Source organism: Thermobia domestica, chromosome 5 (genome assembly GCF_964235325.1).
Source record: "Thermobia domestica chromosome 5, izTheDome1.hap1.1, whole genome shotgun sequence".
NCBI classification, from domain to species: Eukaryota; Metazoa; Arthropoda; class Insecta; order Zygentoma; family Lepismatidae; genus Thermobia; species Thermobia domestica.
In genome coordinates, this window is record NC_137458.1 from 179,269,357 (window position 1) to 179,288,651 (window position 19,295).

Below are 19,295 nucleotides of genomic sequence, written 5' to 3' on the forward strand. Positions count from 1 at the left end.
TACGATATACGGCCTGACTTCTTAACCGTATTAATCATTTACAGTGTTGCTAAGATTTTGTAGCAACATTCTATTTTTAAGCAAAATGTGTTATCTTCTGTCGTGTTTTCTCTCTCTCAATAGCCAGTAGTTCACACATTGCCGTACGCAGATGTGCTTTGGGCGCAAACACCCTTTCATCTTTCAGTAAACAAATGTAATTAAATAAGTGGTGATTTCAAGGGTGGCCCAGGAGGAATATTTCCCCTGAGACATATCTGAATCGTATTTACTGTGGGTTACCAGTATTTTTGCAGTACTAGTTTCGCCCTCCGTGTATTCAAAATCCCCCAAGGTAGGATAACCGCAATTTCTGGACACCAACCCTGGACATTTATTAGAATGGGATGGGGTTATTGAAAAGTAAAAAAAAGCCTAACCTTAAATTTCAAATATGTTTATACCCATTTTCTTTAATTGAAGTGTGTTTTATAACTGTCTTAGTTATTTTCTAAATTATTTTTTGATTAAAATTTTATTTTTCTAAGTAAAGTATTCTTCCTAAGAATATCTTATAGGCCTACTATCGATTTTGTCATAAATGTCCGCACGAGATAGCTTTGCAACCGAATCGCTTGCCCAAACACAGTGAAATTTCCCGGTCTTCCATTAAATAATCGAAAATTTCAGACATTAGTTAATCCCAAACAATCTTCCGAATAAGGGCTTGAATCCTGGACGTATCCGGTGGGAATCTTGAAATCATCACTGAGTTTGAAAAGATAAAAAACGGAAATAAACTTACTATCTCGACAATGTACGTTCTATGTTCTTATAAAATCTACGTTCTAAACAATCGGTCTGTGCATCAAGACGGATCCACAAACTAGCGGATCCAAAAACGTCGTTTGGTGGGGGCAGATTACCTCCCGGATGAATAATGTAGGCGTAAAATACAAGAATTTTAGATCAATTTTGAATAACGCAATACATTATTTTAGATATACGCCTATAGAAATGTGGTCTTTGGGGGGGGGGGGGGAGATGTCATTCCTACTGCCTACCCCGTGGATATGTCAGCGGATCCGTATGTGACAGTTTCATACAATTCCAAAGTAAGTTAAACTCCATGGGTTGTATCCTGTATAGTTCGAAGCAATGGCGTATACAGAATTTCATCAAGGGGTGTTTATCCTGTAAATCTCTTCTTTTACGACAAGCGTGATTTTTGAATATATAAGTTAACAAAGTAAAAGTTTATTACTCCATATCTTGCTAAGGAGGGTTTAAACCTCAAACTTCTTGCGTACACCATTGGTTCGATTCAAGGTACTAAAACTAACTTTAATATTACATTTTCAAATTATTGTAATAATGCTTTTTACTTTTATTTTATTTGTACAATTTCGAAGCAAAACAAAAATGTCAGGATATAGTTCTTTTTAAAATTTAACTTTTCACGTAAATGCTCCGCAAGGCTAAGGAAGATGGTGATGATGTTAATAAAATAAATGTTAAAATGAAGAAAGCGGGAAGAAACAAGGGAACCTCGAGAAAAACCAAGCACATGGCGTTTGTGCATCACAAAATTTTACTTAACGCGATCTGAAACGAACCATGGACCCCATGCACTAGAGATATCTGGATATAAGCAACAAAATGTGTGTTAAAGTCCTTACTCACGCAAGAAAGTTTATTGTTTGGTTCTCCAGACAATAAAATAATCTATTCTGATCTTGATTACGGTTTTTGCGTTCCTTAAGTCTAGCAACGTTGTAACGCTAATGCTGGTTGTAAAAAAAACTTTTACACACCCTTTTCGACAATATAAAACACGTTACTAAGTACTTTTTCTAATTAATAAAAAAATACAGAGAAATTTTAATGTTAGATCATGGTGGCTGTGATAGAGCCCCTACCACTGGTGCGTTGGGTCCTTGGTTCGATCCTATCCCTCATCTGTGTGCGTGGGTTTATCTTCGGGATTACCCCGTTTTCTTCCGCTTGCGGTTGCTTGATGGAGTTCAACAGTGATGTCTTTTTTTTAGCTGAGGGGTTGCGGTGTCACAGTAGTAGTGTCACTCTTGGTGCGAACCTATACCATGAGAGTTCGTGATTGATAACATTTTGTTACTGGGTATTTCTTGGGGTTATCCTGTTTCCTCCCACATTTTCATACCATCAAATTTTGTTAATCCCTTTCATAATCATTTACTTTCGTTAGAACCTTAGGAAAGACACATTTAACTGAAGATTTTTTCTTAAATATTGGCAACTTTGGCTTAGAAACCTAGTCGTAGAAAGATCAGAATTTTGCAAAGTATATTAGTTCACCGAAAGACGTACGCAGAGTTTCGCCAAGGGCGCTTCAAATTCCCAAGTTGGTATACTTTTAGTATTTTTCATTATCATCTTAGTCAGAGGATGTTTAAACCTCGAAAATTTCATTACATATACCAGTTATTTACCTAACGTCGAAGTATTTTTTCCCTCTTTTATTCCATTTTCTCCTGTTTCAGTTTATTCATTATCTCGTCCCGGTAAAAAGACCTGGGACAAAACTCTCAAGAATCAAACAATCGATTTCGAATTTTACATTAGGATATGTGACAATGGGATCAACATACAGCTCACAGTTGACGAGAAGAACCCTAAAACAGGGGAAGCGGGGAAAGATCAACAACATGGTCATGTCCATTTTCGGTTTTTGAGGTGTAGTCTATACTTAGATGTCGTCTGCTACTCCGGGTAGTTATCTGTGTGCTATTCCGTGGTGTCATTTGAAACCCCCGTGAGAAAAGTGAGCGAGCCCATACCTACGTCACACTACTTCCGCTAGGGTTCTTCTCGTTATCTGTGAGCTTTAGGTTACACCAAAAAGCTCAATTTCTTAATTACAAAACAAAAAATCTAGACCTGGCAACCCTGAACACGTATGGAAGAGGAAACAGTCAACAAGCATTCTGATAAGACTAGTAGCCACCCTTCCCACTCCCTCCATTGGTTGCTCTCCACTCCAAGAGCAGGTTAGTGATCAGAATATTCTGAAAAGGCAGACAAAAGTTACATAAAGAAGGCTTGGTTGTTTCTAGACATGCGCAGTAGGTCTTTTTATATATATATCTTTTTCTGTTATACATAGTCCATCTGTTTTGCAGTATTGCTTTCGTCCGATTCCATCTATATCAATCCATTAATTGGGTCCACACTTGAATTGTTTGGTTCCGACCTTTCCTTTTATTAACCGACTCCACTGTCTTCCTTTCGCTAAGACAATCCATCTTTTGATTCCGCCGAAGGCAATCCGGTTCCTGTCAGAGATTCGATCTTTTCACTCCACTAAAGGATTCGTTCCTTTGGAACGAATCGTTCCGGATCTATCCATCAACACAGACCAGTGTTGGGCAAAATCAATTGAAATCAATTGCAATTGATCAATCAATTGAAAGTAATTGCTCTGAAAATCAATTGCAATTGATTTCAATTGCAATTGATTTCAATTTGTAATTGACAAATAATTTCAATTGCAATTGAATTCAATCATAAAATTTGCAATTAAATTTTCGTGAATTGTTAATTGTTAATTGGTCACCAGGCAATTGAAACTTTTAATTGTTAATTGTCAATTGCAAAGGGTGCAATTGAAACATTCAATTGTTAATTGCAATTGACAATTGAAACTTGTAATTGTTAATTGTAATTGTCAATTGCAATTGAAATCAGCAATTAAAACTGAAGATAAGAAGATGTGTGTATATTGTATTGTCCACTTGTTACTGTTTTACATATTTCAAATAAGGTACTTATAAGAAATGCTGGATACCTACCATCTCTTTCCCCCCTGGGAAGAAAGCCGTGAAACTAAGTATTTTTTAAATATATTATGTTTATGGTTCTATCCCCCTCGAAAGAACTCTATATGCCCATCATGCATACAATAGGAATGAGCACGAGCGAGTTCGAGCGAGTTTTCTTTAAAACTCGACTCTAAGCAGACATCTTTGAGTTCGACTCGAGATCTCGGCTCGAAAAATTTCCCCCAACTCGACTCGAATTCGGATCGAGTTTCCAGTCGAGTCGAGCTAATTCGAGCTAAATCCTTTGTGTAGTTCCAAGTACTACTATCTTCAAGTATCCTACATAGACAATATAATTATCAATGGTACTACTACTACTACTATAACTAATTATTATTATAACACCGTGTAGCTGTATAAACATGGAATATAGGCGGTTTGTATCGGAATACTAAAAAGTAGTTAACTGTCGATCTCGGTAGTCAAGAAATCTTCAGGAGGCAAGGACATCGGTCACGAGGTTCTTGGTTTGAGTTCAGGAGGAGCAAGTATTCGGGCTCGAGCCAAAAATTGTTAGAAGTTATGGGACTCCAGCCAAACATGTTTAAAACTGCTCGACCCGGGTTTAGGGTTGTCAACGACTCAAGCGGCTCGCTCACAGCTCATTCACTTATCGAGCCGAACCGAGAAGTGAGCGGAGCCAACAGCATCCAACCGAGCCAGCTCGAGCCGAACCGAACCGAGCTGATTGCTTACCCCAACCGAGCCGGTTCGACCCATTGGCTCAGTTAAGCTAACTCGAACCCAGCCTATGGACTCGTTTCAACGGAGCTGGTTCGAGCCATTGGCTCCAATCGAGCCGAGTCGATAACTCGTCTTTACCGAGCCGGTTCAAGCCATTGGCTCAATTGAGCCCAGTCGATGGGTAATCCCAACCAAGCCAGCTCGAGCTGTACGCTCAGTTGAACCGAGCCGGGTCGGTTGACATCACTATTCCGGTTGGGCTTCTACTTTGGCTAAAAAATTGGACCGTGCAGTTCTCAGCCTTGATGATAAGAACTACAAAAAATGATATGAAATCTTTAGTTTTACGTCCCACGCATATGCCGTTAGGCTAAAGGAGACGGTGATGATGGGAAATGAATGAAATGAAGAAAGTGGGAGGAAACGGGAGAACCCCGAGAAAATCCGCGAGCACGGTGTTTGTCCACCACAAAGTCCAAACTGCGCGAGCTGGGATCGAACCAGGGACCTCAAGCACCGGAGGTGAACGTTCTACCACTGACCCACCGCGCCCCCTGGTAAGAACTACAGTATATGCTTATATTGGTGCTCACGGCGTCATTAACTTTTTTCCACCAACAACGAATTTCGAGGTACTTTGTTTTGCATCTTTTGTGCGTGATTTGTGTCGCTTTGTGCGCCTATTCCCACATTTTGTGCATCACAGGAAGTGGGTCAAAATGGGCCTACAAATATGGCGGAACATTATTGCTCTTCCGCTACCAATGAATTTCGAGGTCGTTTCCTTCACATCGGTTTGCGCCGTTTTGTGCGTCTACTTCCGTTTTGTGCGTCATGGGAAGTGGGTTAAAATGAGTCCCCAAGGTGGGACGAAAATGACCAAGAGTTCCGCCACTATTAAATCTCGAGGTCGTTAATTTCACATCGCGTACCCTTTTGTGCGTCTATTTCGACGTTTTGTGTGTCACTGGAAGACGGTCAAAATGGGCCTCAAAGGTGGGACGAAATTGACCCACTGCTCCGCCACTACCGAATTTTGAGGTTCTTCCTTTCGCATCGACTAGTGAATGTTTCGTGCCGTTTCATGCCCTTATTTCCACGTTTTGTGCGTCACCGGAAGTGGGTCAAAATGGGCTTCCAAGATGGGACGAAAATGACCAAGAGTTCCGCTACTATCGAATTTCGAGGTCGTTAATTTCACACCGCGTACTCTTTTGTGCGCCTATTTCGACGTTTTGTGCGTCACTGGAAGACGGTCAAAATGGGCATCGAAGGTGGGACGAAAATGACCCACTTCTCCGCCACTAGCGAATTTCGAGGTCCTTCCTTTTGCATCGACTACTGAATTTTCGTGCTGTTTCGTGCCCCCATTTCCTCGTCTTGTGCGTCACCGGAAGTGAGTTAAACAGGCCTTTAAAGTGGGAGTTAAATGGCTCACTGTTCCGCCACTATCGAATTTCGGGGTCGGTTCTTTCGCATCGTTTAGTGACTGTTTTGTACGTTTTGTTCGTTACCAGAAGTGTGTCAAGATGAGCCTCCAAGGTGTGACGAAAATGACCCACTGTTCCGACACTATCGAATTTCTAGATCGTTACTTTCGCATCGTTTAGTGCCTTTTTTTTTAAAAAAAAGTTTTCTGCGCCTATTTCTCGTCTTGTGCATCACCCGAGGTGAGTTAAACGGGGCTTTAAAGTAGGAGTTAAATAGCTCACTGTTCCGCCACTATCGAATTTCGGGGTTGGTTCTTTCGCATCGTTTAGTGTGTATTTTGTACCGTTCTGTTCGCCTACTTCCACGTTTTGAGCATCACCAGAAATGCGTCAAAATGGTCCATCAATGTGTGAGGAAATAGAGCCATTGTTCCGCCACTATCGAATTTTGAGGTCGTTTCTTTCGCATCGTATAGTGCCTGCTTTGTACTGTTTTGTGCTCCTATTTCCACTTTAGTGCGACAACGAAAATGGGTCAAAATGGCCTACAAGTATAGCGGAATAACTTAATGCCGTTCCGTCACCATCGAATGTCGAGGTCGCTTTCTTCACAGTTTTTATGCGTGATTTGTGTCGCTTTGTACATCAGTGGGAGAGGGTCAAAATGGACCTTGAAAGTGGAATGGATATGTCTTTTTCTGCCATATTTGTAGGTCGTCTTTGACCCACTTTCGTTGGCCTACAAAACGTGAAAATATGCGCAGAAACGGTAAAAACATGCACTAAACAATGCGAAAAAACGACCTTGAAATTCGATACTGATGGTAGAGTGGATCATTTTTCTTCCCACATTGAATGCCCATTTTGACCCACTACCATTGATTCACAAAACGTGGAAATAGGTTTACAAAACGGTAGAAAACACGCACAAGATGATGTGAAGGAAACGACCTTGAAATCGTTCCTGACGGAACAGCATTAACTTGTTCCGCCATATTTGTAGGATAACATTGACCCATTTCCGGTGACGCAGAAAACGAGGAAATAGGCGCACAAAACAACACAAAAAATTTCCATGTAATTAAGCTAAATTTCCATTTAAGTTTGTAAGCTTAATTTTATGGAAAATTTTATACATTTTTCCTTTACGTTGATTTTGGACTTTTAAATTTTATTCAGTTTTCCACTTAAAAGTATCTATAATTCAACAAGAAAATAATTGTTAATTATAATTATTATCTATATAATTGAATTCATTGTAATTTGTTCCATAACAAACACTTTACCATTTCGTACTAGCTGTTATGCCCGTTCTTCGCATGGATCAGATAAAATATCAATGTAAACGAACTGAACAACGGGAGAACAATTAAGAAACATTTCTAAACTTGGATATATTTTGTGTGAATATATATCCAACAACATACATGTGTTTTCATTGGGAAGGCCGATGGGGCTGAATTTGAATGTATACACTATCGGGGGTGTCACTATACGTCTGAGCAACCCCAATAAATATGGATTCGACACAAATTCTACTACTTTTACATGTCCCGGTGAACCACCCCTCAGACCCCCTTGGTTCGTATTGTGAAAAAATCTCCTCTGGCCCCCACCAACCCTCAACCAATACCGCGAAAACTATGAATGTGACACTAACATCTGCCATTTTCCACTACTTTTTACATATGCCGGTAAAAGTCCCTACAATCCTCTGGTTCCAATTTTGAAAAAAACAATGCCTCTGGCCCACAGCCGATGGGGGCTGTATTTGGAAGTCAACGCCTGTGGAAGTATCACCATTCATCTCAGCCACGCGAAAACTAAGGATTTGACATCGGTCATTATGGATTATTTTTACATGTCTCGTGATCCCCTTTATAATGCCCCCCTTTCTTAGCTGATGGGGGCTAAATATGAAAGTAAACGCGGTCTTGAGTTTCACCATTAAGCTCAGCTATCCCGGAAACTATGGATTTGACATTAATATCGGTCATTTTCGATTATTTTTACATGTCTCGGAATTGTCCCCTCTGGTGACCCAAGGCCCGCATACAACGGTGGATGAATTTGAAAGTCATCGCTAATGGTAGTGTCGCCATTGATATCAGCAACCGCGAAAACTATGGATTTGACACTAATATCGGTCATTTTGGATTACTTTTACGTTTCGGTTATGCCCCCCCCCCCCCCGTTGACCCAAGGCCCGCAGCCGAACACGGTGAATTTGGAAGTTAATGCGATCGGAGTTTCACCATGGATCTCAGCGACCGCGAAAACTATGAAATCGACACTGATATCGTTCTACATTTATATGTCCCGGTAAACGCCCCCCTGAGACCCCCTGGTTCGAATTTTGTTGAAAACGCTTTGCCTTGGTGTGGGACCTGGACCAAGGTACCGGTATCTTTGACCAAAATTTGGTAACTTTCGGTCGACTTTTCTGGTCCCCAGGCCGGTCCCGGTAAACGTCCCCTGGAGACCCCCTAGTAAGGAATTAAAAAAAAAAACTCTTCGTCTTGGTCTGGGGCCTAGACCAAGCTACCCGTGACCAAATTTTGAAAAATTTTGGTCCACTCGTCTTGTCCACAGGCCGCACAAAGACAGACAGACAGACACACGAACAAACTCTATTTTATTTATATTAGAAAGGTCAGATCCGCCCTTATTGGAATACAGCGGTGCTTGAGCGATTGATCGTAGAAATTCAAACTCCGATGAGTGATAATTTTATAGGCTTGTTTTATTACAAGTTTAAACTTTTTAGTCAGTAGAGAAGAGGGCGTGAATCATGGGTCAGAGTTGATGACAATGGGTTTTGGTGGGTCTGTGGGTCACAGTAGGTAAGAGTGGTTTATGGTGGGTGGTGGGTCAGAGTGGGTCACGGTGGGTCGTGGGTCACGACGGGTGGTGAGTCAATTGGTCGTGGCTAAAGTTTTCATTGCCCCACGCCCTCTCTGAACTACAGTGTTGAAAATTAATCAGTGAAAATCAATTGCAATTGATCAATCAATTGAAAGTAATTGCTGTGGAATCAATTGCAATTGAATCAATTGCCAATTAATTTCAATTGCAATTGAATTACAGAATTCAATTGCAATTACTTTCCACTGCAATTACTTTCAATCAATTGATCAATTGCAATTGATTCTCCTTTTTCAATGGCCAACTGCAATTAACAATTAACCATTACTTATTTCAATTGTTAATTGCAATTAACAATTAAATTTACAGATTAATTGTTAATTGTTAATTCAATTGAAATTTGCCCAACACTGACACAGACTAACCCTCACTTGGTGGGGCCAAGAGTTTGTTTTGAGTGTTAAGCCATCATTTGCTGTTTGTGACATAACCTTTGATTTTAACTTCACGTACAATTAAGGATCACATCTAAAAAATGTAGCATTTTGAAATATATTATTATTATTATTATTATTATTATTATTATTATTATTATTATTATTATTATTATTACTAATAATAATAATAGTTAATTAAAACGGTAACAGCTATGTTAGTAATACTAAATAGTAACGAGTAAAGAGTAGTTAATTACGAGTATGACAACTATTTGCTACGGAAAGAGTTGAATATGATAAATATATGTGTAATAATAATTTACTTCAAATCAACACAAAGAACGCAAAATTTATGATGTATATAACTAAAACGCAACATTATGTTACTAATACGAAATCAATGGTGTGGAAATAAAAAAAAAAAAAACACACATTATGGAAGACCTGGGAATCACATTTGATAGGTAGTTAATATTTTGTCACACACAAATGCTAGCATGCAAACAGCAAGAAAGAACAGATTCAGAGTCGTTCTGACGCGTGATTAATGTCTTACTAAAGAGTTCGACTAACATATGTTTCATGCAGTAGTCAGGCATTTAGCATGACGCTAATCATACGTCAAAACGACTCTGCATAAGACGGCTTATCTTTAGGCAGAACGGAAATTACCGTTCTGCTAATCTATCGAGACGGGGAATTCTGTACAGTGAGGGATCTTTTCTAGGGAATTTTTCTTTAGTAATTCTAATAGACTCTGTAAGAAGAATAACTATCTTTTCAAGTTTCCTCATATATTTTAAATGTTATTCTATTTGTTCTTCTCGGAAAAATGACTGGGTACAGTTCTGTTATTAGCAGAGTTATTCACGTCTATTTTAGTAAGGATGTGATTTTTTAATACAGATAAATGGAAAATTAATTGACTGAGTTACAAGAAAGTCGTTTGACCTTGTAACTGAAACGAATATAAAATAAACTTATTTCGGTCTAATATCAAGACATTTCACAACAAAATTTTATTCAGTTTTGCAGTAGTTCATCTCCACCATCCTCAGGCTCTAAGTACGTAAAATGTGCTACAGTTCACATCCTCATGATATGTTTGGCCATATATTAAACAAACAATGCAAGAGGATGCATAATTCGGTCTGTTTTCTTTTTCTAAAAAGAGTCTTTGTCTTCTACATCACAGCTCTTTTTCCGGCATCACCTCTAATACGTCGTACTTATATTAACAAAAATAATAATAATAATAATAATAATAATAATAATAATAATAATAATAATAATAATAATAATAATAATAATAATAATAATAATAATAATAATAATAATAATTTAAAAAAATGAAGCCGTGATGGCTCAGCGGCAGAAAGTTCACCTCTGGTGTATGGGGTCCATGGTTCGATCCCAGCTCGATCCAGGTGAGCTTTGTGGTGGACAAACACCCTGTGCGTGGTTGTTTTCGGTGTTCTACCGTTTCTCCCATTTTCCACTGTTTCATTCATTTCTCATCATCACTGTCTCCTTTAGCCTAGCCGGCGTTGCCGTGGGACGTAAAACTTAAAGATTTTATTTCATTTCATTTATACTGTCAGTGTAAATACTAATAATACTAAATACCACATATTGTTAATATAGCCAATACAATTTAAATAAAGATCTCATCATCGTTGTTCTAAATGTAGACAATATGCAACCACATCTATGTAATCCACCAAGCCTATTACACGTGATTCCATCCTTCTTCTGAATGATTTGATTTTCTGTTCAATTCGCCTATATATAAGCCTCGGTTCCTTCGGCTTCTTTCCTACCTCCAACATTAACATGGAAACTTCATGTTCTGAACGCTGATTTGCTACTGGTGAACCCGGTAGGCGATCATCTTCAAAAGTTGCAAACTGAAACAAAATCTTACTAATTCCTTTCCCTTCCCGATTATCTGACCTTTTGATTTGATTGAAAGTCTATAAAAACATACAAGTATTTCAAAATGTGATATTGATATTTTCTATTGCTGCTATATACAGAATACAAATCAGCTGATAAGGTGATGCCGAAAAAGGAGTTGTGATGTAGGGACTAAGACTTTCTTAAGGGCCGCCTTATGGATCCTCTTACATTGTTTGCTTAAATATGACCAAACATATCTTGAGCATATAAACTGTAGTATATTTTAAATACTGCGAGCCTTAGCATGCTGGAAATAAGTTAGTGGAAATCTGAATAAATTTTTGCTGTGAAATCACTTGACATTAGACCAAGGTAAGTTATTGCTGTGTTCGTTTCAGTTACAATGTCAAATCGTTTTCTTGCAAAGAGTCAATTTTCCATTTCTTTGCAAGTATTAAAAAAAATCACACTCATCTTTTGTAAAGTAGATGCAAATAACACTGCTAATAACAGAATTGTATCTTAGTCATTTTTTCGAGAAGAACAAGTAGAATAACATATAAATTTGTGATGAAATTAGAAGATATAGCTATTCTTCTTACATAATCTGTTAGAACTCCTAAACAGATTTTTACGAACGCAGGAAAACATCTAAGAGGACAAAATCAAGGAAAATTCTGACAGAATGGGCAACATTCAAGGGACAGAATCATAGACGCAACCTAATAAAAGGATGATTATTTTTTTCCTCAACTTTCATGCATGTAAAATGTTGTGTAATTCTTCACTTTAGTGAAATAACACTTTTTTAAAATACTGAAAACCTAATAAAACACGTAACATTGCTTTAGTAAGTACCTATATATTTCTCATTTTGATCTTTACTAAAAAAAAATGTTGATCAATATTTCAGAATTAAAATAAGTAAATATTTATACAACACTTAAAAAACTCTATATGCTACCTAGCGTAAGGACGAAAGTCTTCAAAAAAATCAAATAATATCACAGTTACTTTTCGTAATGAAAATGAATGGTCGTACAGTAATATGTTGAACGTATTTCAAATGTAATATATGTATAATAAATAGAAGTACCCAAAACTTTTCATATAGGTGTGTGTGAAAATAATTAAAGCCAATCTACCCTTTTATTATGTTGGTTTTATTGAGTTTTCATTATTTTTTTTAAATAAAAAGTTATTTCAGCAAATTGAAAAATTACAGATAACATTTTAGAATATATGACATTTGAAGGGAAAAATAATCTTACAGGGGATGCACTGGTACATTTAATATATACTCCTATGATTCTGTTCCTTGTATTTTTTTCCATCTCGTCAGAATTTTCCTTAGATTTTGAGCGCTTGGATTTTGTCTCCGCCTTCGTTATTACAACCATTGCATACATGAGTTCCAATCTGCATAAAAAGAGCCAGGAGTCAAGCATTTCGGTGCTGCATTTTCCTAAGAGATTTCTCCCCGCACAAAATTCCCTGTCTCCAAAGATTAGGCAGAACGGGAAGTAGGCAGAACGGGAATTCTCATTCTGCCTAAAGATAAGATCATTCAAAATATTTTCTACAAAGTGCTGGAGGACCTTTAGGCAGAACGGGAATGAATCTTTAGTCCAGTGCCGGTTAGGTCTTGTGTCTTTTAGGACTTGTGCCGCGAAATGACTTTTAGGACTTGGGCCGTTTAGGTCTTATGGCGTTTATTACTAGTGCCGTTTAGGTCTTATGCCGTTTATAACTAGTGCCGTTTAGGACTTGTGCCGCGATATAGTTTTTAGGTCCTGTGCCGTTTAGGACTAGTGCCGTGTTCCCTCGGAAGATAGATTTCGTTTCGTTGTATTTTGTCCTATTCTGGATTGTATTGCATCACAACTTAGCACCCGTTTTCACGGAATGACTGAAATGCTCAATAGTTTATCGTTTCTCACCCCAGCAAAATTGTAGCCTGTATCTGAGGAAGACCTTAAGAAATCTGGATATGACTTTGCTAAAAAGTTCAGTAGTGATGTAAGCTCAGACTTTCCACGGCAAATACTGGTATTCAGAGATTATAATAGGGCTACAATAAATAACCTTCAAACAATTCGGGAAATAACTTTGTTCTCAGTGGGAAATGAGTATTCTACACCTTTCCCTGTTGTGCTTACCGTATGTGTAATTTTTCTAACAATACCAGTGTGGCTTCTGCTGAACACTCGCTCGATATCGAAAGTAAAGCTCATAAAGAACTACTTGAGAAGCAGTACCACACAACAAAGGATAACAAATGTTTGTGTATTAAACATAGAACGAATACAAACTTCAAGACTAAACATAGACAAGATTGTTTCAGATTTTGCTTATGCCAAAGCTAGGAGAAAAAACTTTTTGAAACGATTTTAAATTTGCATGGTTGAACATTTGAATTCATTACAATAAATTTGTTTTGAAATTATTTCAGCAGTTGTGCAACATTCCAGATATTCCCTTTCTATTTCTTAATCATGATGTTCTTTTGTGCAAATAAGATATAACTATGGTATACTATGAATAACATCATTTCTTATATTTTTTGTTTTCTCTTAAAAAATGTATGTGATTAATACCTTTTTCATTTTGATTAATATTGAAAAGACATTTCACTCACTTTGCATGATGGATATGATACTGTTCTTTTCCGAAGCACACCAAAACTATCGTAAATTGTAAAATGTAGTATGTAAATATACCCTTTCTATCTTATGTTCTGCCATTATTTAAAATTACTTTGTAGGAAAGTATTTCTCTATATGTATGTATGTACGCATGTATGTGTGTGTGTGTGTAATATTGTGTTTGTTGCTTTTACTATTATATTGAAAAATACGTTCACTTGTGGGGGCCCCCAAATATCCTCTAGCACCGAGGAACCGAAGAGTTTTGTTACGGCACTATGTCGTATTAAAGAGTTCGACTAACATATGTTTCCTGCAGTAGACAAGCATTCAGTATGACGCTAATCATACGTCAAAACGACTCTGCATAAAGCCCCATTAGTCTACAAACTGCCACTTTACCTATTGCGTCAACAACAAGGTAGGCAAAAAAGAAAAATTTTGTATTTGTTTTCGAGGATTTAAATGAAAGTTCTGAATGGAGACAGCTTCTGATATAGGTAGAGGTAAGGAAGTTCGATAAGGCTGAAGACGTATCGACTTCGGTTTTGAGAATTTATTATCCGGTACTTGAAACCCTTTGAGTATTTGAGATTGCCTAAATTTCGTGTAATATCTGGACTTCCAGTATCACTGAGACAAACTGGGAATTTTCGGTGTGAAGATCACTCTAGATCACGCTGTCTGTTTGTATGTGATATCCGACGATAACTTTCAAACAGATTGTACGATTTTGATAGAACTTACTTTAAAATGTTCCTCTTTGCTTTCATCATGCACCTGTTGTTTTTGGTAGCCTTACGATAAGCGGAACTCCCTTGAATTTGAGTAATTGTTCTTACTTTGAGCATATTCGAGATGTTATGACTATTATTAATATTATGGTTTTCACAATATTAATATTACTATTACCACTATAATCTTTTACTGTCATTTTTGTATCTCACGTTTAATGCGTTTCAGTAGTATATTTCAGCCCTTTTCCTTTCTTCATAGTAGACTCATGGTATTATGTAGGTTATGTGAAGTAGGTAGATTTTACACCAAGTTATTGATATGATTTAGAATAGTTTAAAGTTATACAATCAATTAAATTTTAACTACAATCAAAACTGGCGAATACTGCAATGGTAATAGAAAACTAGATTTTATTATATTACTGAAGATCTATTTCCATCAAATACTTGCTGCATGAAAACAAGCTAGACCCGCCCTTCCGCCAGTGTTCTCCTTTTTTTTTTTTTTTACCACCGTCTTGTTCCCCTCCATTTTCTTCTCTGCTGCCATTTTGAAATGCCTATGATCACGTACTGTAGTAATACGTAACGATTAGAAATCGGGACTTGAGACCGTCCTTCTATTTTTAGCGCGCCTTTCTATGAACAACATTTTCCGTTTTGTCACCATCTTGAAATGCCTATGACCACGTACAGTTGTAATCTGACACATTCCCCCCTCCGATAAGAAGTTTTGCAGAAGAACCCTCATTTTTTCCGTTTTCGAACATCCTTTTAGCCCCCGTCGGAGCTCACACCTCATGAAATTATAAGCCTGTAACTGTAGTTGACTAAGGCCAGTAATCGTGCAAAGATTCACTCGATTCGGTTCATCAGTTTAGAATATTAGCATGATTATACTTCGTCACTTTCCCGTTGCCTTCATTTTCTTTTTTGCCACCATGTTGAAATGAAATGTTGCGACTGATAACTTTCACTGTGCCGATTCTGTTGTCTGTGACACTAACTTACAATGTTAGTGCCTGCAAAAGCGCATCGCTCTATCTGGTGCCCTTTACTTTAACCCTCCCTTCTTATAGGGTGGGATACAAAGGAAAGAAAAATGGGTCAAACTGGACTGCTCGACGGTGATAAGGTTTGAATCTCATTTTTTAAAGAAAGCCATGTTAACATCTATTTCCTCTATCTAGTAGTATCCATTTCCTCTCCTATGGAGCGACATTGATAAATTCTAAACCTTTCAAATTACAGGTAAAATATCAAGCATTAATAAGTACTTTTTTGAGTCATACCTGACATAATTACTATTAATTTCAGCATTGTTACGAGCACTTAAGATTTCATGCCAATCTTGCTAGCAAAGGGGGTTTAGCTTGCTGCACTCCGACACTAGGGATTCTTGATTCGAATGTCATTCAGACATGTATATTTCTTTTAGCGCCATTAACCTCGCGCATAAGAGACGGGCCTAAAACGACACCAAGAAAAGAAATTATGGTTGACAAAATTTGATGACATTCGAAAACTTTTGAACACTCGACTAATGAAGTTTCGTAATGGTTCGACAATAACCGAAATGTCAATCACATTGAAAGTTTTGATAATGCTGGAAATTTCGATAATACCCAAAGTTCCGAGTATACCCGAAATTTCTGTAATAATCAAACTTTCAAATTACCTGAAATTTTGATAACATTTGAACTTTCAAATATCCGAAACTTCGATAATACATGAACTTTCGATAATACTCGAAACTTCGATAATATTCATACTTTCAATTAGTGATGAGTAGTTCCGGAACGATTCGTTTCAAAAGAACAAATCGTTTAGTGGAATGAAAGGATCGAATCTCTAAAAGGAACCGGGTTAACTGACGGAATCAAAAGACGGATTTGATCAGAGGAAGGACGAGACGGATTGAGACAGTGGATTCGGTTAATGGAACTAAAGGGCGGAATCAAACAACAAAAGTTCAAGAGTAGGCCCAGTTGATGGATTGATATAGATGGAATCTGACAAAAGCAGTACTCGAAAACAGATGGACAATGTATGACAGAGAGAGAGAGAGAGAGAGAGAGAGAGAGAGAGAGAGAGAGAGAAGGTCCTACTGCGCATGCCTACAACAAGCCTTCTTTATGGTTTTGGTGTCCCTTCTAAGAATTTTCTGATCTGAAAACTCCTCTACCAATGAAAGGAGTAGGGCGGGTGACAACTAGTCTTATCAGAATGTTTGTTGACTTTCTTCTCTTCCACAGGTGTTCAGGATTACCAGGTCTATTGATTTTTTGTATTGCAATTCAGAAAATGAGTTTTTTGCTGTAACCTATATTAATGCATCGTCATGTATCCTACTGTAAAATTCACAATCGACTGTTTGATTGGGAATTAATATTACAGTTTAACACAAAGCCTATATGGGATAAGCTCTATTTCTTAAATTGAGATTCAAAACATTACTCTGACTTTCTCAAAGGAAAGAACCTTAATTGGGGTCAAAACCGGAACCATTCGAATATTAACCACTTCGCTTACCTCTAAGATAAACTAAAGGTTTGTTTCATTACGAATAAAAGAATATATCGCTTACAGCATATGCCAGGCAATAATACAAAAATGAGAGAGACATACCCGAAATATTTCTACAAAGATGAGATAGTGAATAAACTGAGACCGAAGGAAAAATGGGATAGAAGAGAGACAAAATACTTCAACGTTAGGTGAACTAGTGGTGTACGCAATGGGGTTTCGGGGTTTTGACCTCCCTTGATTAAGATGATAATGGAAAAATAAACATAAACCGTATATATATATATATATATATATATATATATATATATATATATATATAGAGAGAGAGAGAGAGAGAGAGAGAGAGAGAGAGAGATAGGTATAACAAATGAAATTATACGAACTTGGGAGCTTCATGCCATCTTGACGAATCTTTGCGTACGCCACTTGGTGAACTAATATACTTTCCAAAATTTGGATCATTTTACAACTAGGTTTCTAAGTCAAGGCTGCTAATACGAGGCGCATCCAGAAAGTAAGATTCCCACGCTTCCCATAGCTAAGAAACCGTATGTTGCGTGAAGGGACTGCATGTATGTGAGAGAGTAAGGTCCTAACATGGCGCATGCGCTAGCAGAACTTCCCTAATTCTCTCAGTAGCGTCGTGGCAGTTATTGTAGTTTGGTGTTTGTATTAAGTTTAGTTAGGTATTGGCTAATTCATGCTTTGTACATTTTCTTCTAGTTTTCCGTTTTAAACACATTATTAAGTTTTATAATTTAAGAATTGTGAGTTTATAGGGTAAATCTCCATTACTTTTCTATCCTTACAGTATGCTCAAATACATCTAAGTGGAATGAAAAATGCCTTGCGAACGTCTCTTCGAAGGCGAAGACCTTCAATTTCGAAATTTTTATATTGGGATCACACTTGCTGTAAGTTTTCCTTTGTACGCAAATAGTGTTCAGATAATAAGGTCCTTATTAATGTAATTACAAATAATGCTAATTGACTTAAACGACATTTAAGTCAATACTGTGTAAATTATACTGCATTGGTATGCAAAACTTAAGGACGAAAGTAAGTTTCGTATATTATTTCACTCCCAAGTGGCATCCTATATCGCTAAAGCGTAAACCATACTTAGAAGTATCGTCATAGTATAATACAGGAACCAACACGAAGAAACTTGCTAGAACAAGTAGACCTATGGCACTTTTATACAGAAACAATAACTTACACTGAAACAACTGCAACTTGTGATGTCCCCTGACGTTATATATAGAGTGAAATGGTACTTAGAAGGTGTGTGAGCACTATACACATTGATACATGCTCTTCAACGTGCTTCCATGCTGCTCACAAGGTTGCTAATGAAGTGCTGTGGTATGAAGTTCCATTCCTCTACTAACCTGGGTGCATCTAGATGTGCTGCAAGACGCCTTCCTATAGCACTCTCGGTGTGTCCGATGGGATTCATGTCTGGGAATCAGACAGATTAGTCCTTTCGCCAAATATCCTCTCGTTCCAAGAGCTCCGCCACCGTCCAAGAGCTCGTATTATAATCCGTAAAAATGAAGTCTTCGTCGATTTCATCGCTGAAAAGACGCACGTGTTTAAGAAGAAGTAAAATTGTCACAATAACGTTGATCAGTGAGTGTACCGCGTTCATAAAATTTCAGGTCAATAGGCTGATTCAACATTATCCCTACCCACACAAGAACACCGAGAGCACCAAAACGCTCATATTCGACAATGTTCCTGGATTCACTGTTTGCTCCCCTCCTTTATGAACGAATATTAAGATAATGAATGATTATTTCTTTTAAGTAAATTGAAGAAAATAAAGTTACTGAGACACGATTCTATTGATTGATACATTGATTAGAGTGCGTTAAACAATCGCTTCTTCTGGTATATTTCTTGACTGTCAAATCAAGAAGATATAAACGAACAAAGTTAACCTTATATTTCATTACATCCGTTGTGGCAATTTCATTATATTCTTACAAGCATACTTAATTTTTAAAGACGTATTCGATTAGAATGAACGTTTTAATTGATGTGGATTGTTTAGAATATATTAACATATTATTACATACATGTATACTGTACACACACGACACACACACACACACACACACACACACACACACATATATATATATATATATATATATATATATATATATATATATATATATATATATATATATATATATATATAAGGGTGTCCTTATTTTGGGTAATTTCG

At 37.3% G+C, this 19,295-nt stretch overlaps 1 protein-coding gene across 2 annotated transcripts in view; it reads left to right on the forward strand.

The window, feature by feature from the left end:
- The window catches only part of LOC145686306 (uncharacterized), a 308,465-nt gene that overhangs the window by 50,425 nt on the left and 238,745 nt on the right, over window positions 1-19,295 (forward strand). For both annotated transcript variants that reach the window (XM_081759452.1, XM_081759453.1), the window contains exon 2: window positions 17,874-17,976. In XM_081759452.1, the coding sequence (XP_081615578.1) occupies window positions 17,905-17,976 (72 nt within the window). In that variant the 5' untranslated portion in view covers window positions 17,874-17,904. The remainder of the gene's footprint in view (window positions 1-17,873; window positions 17,977-19,295) is intronic.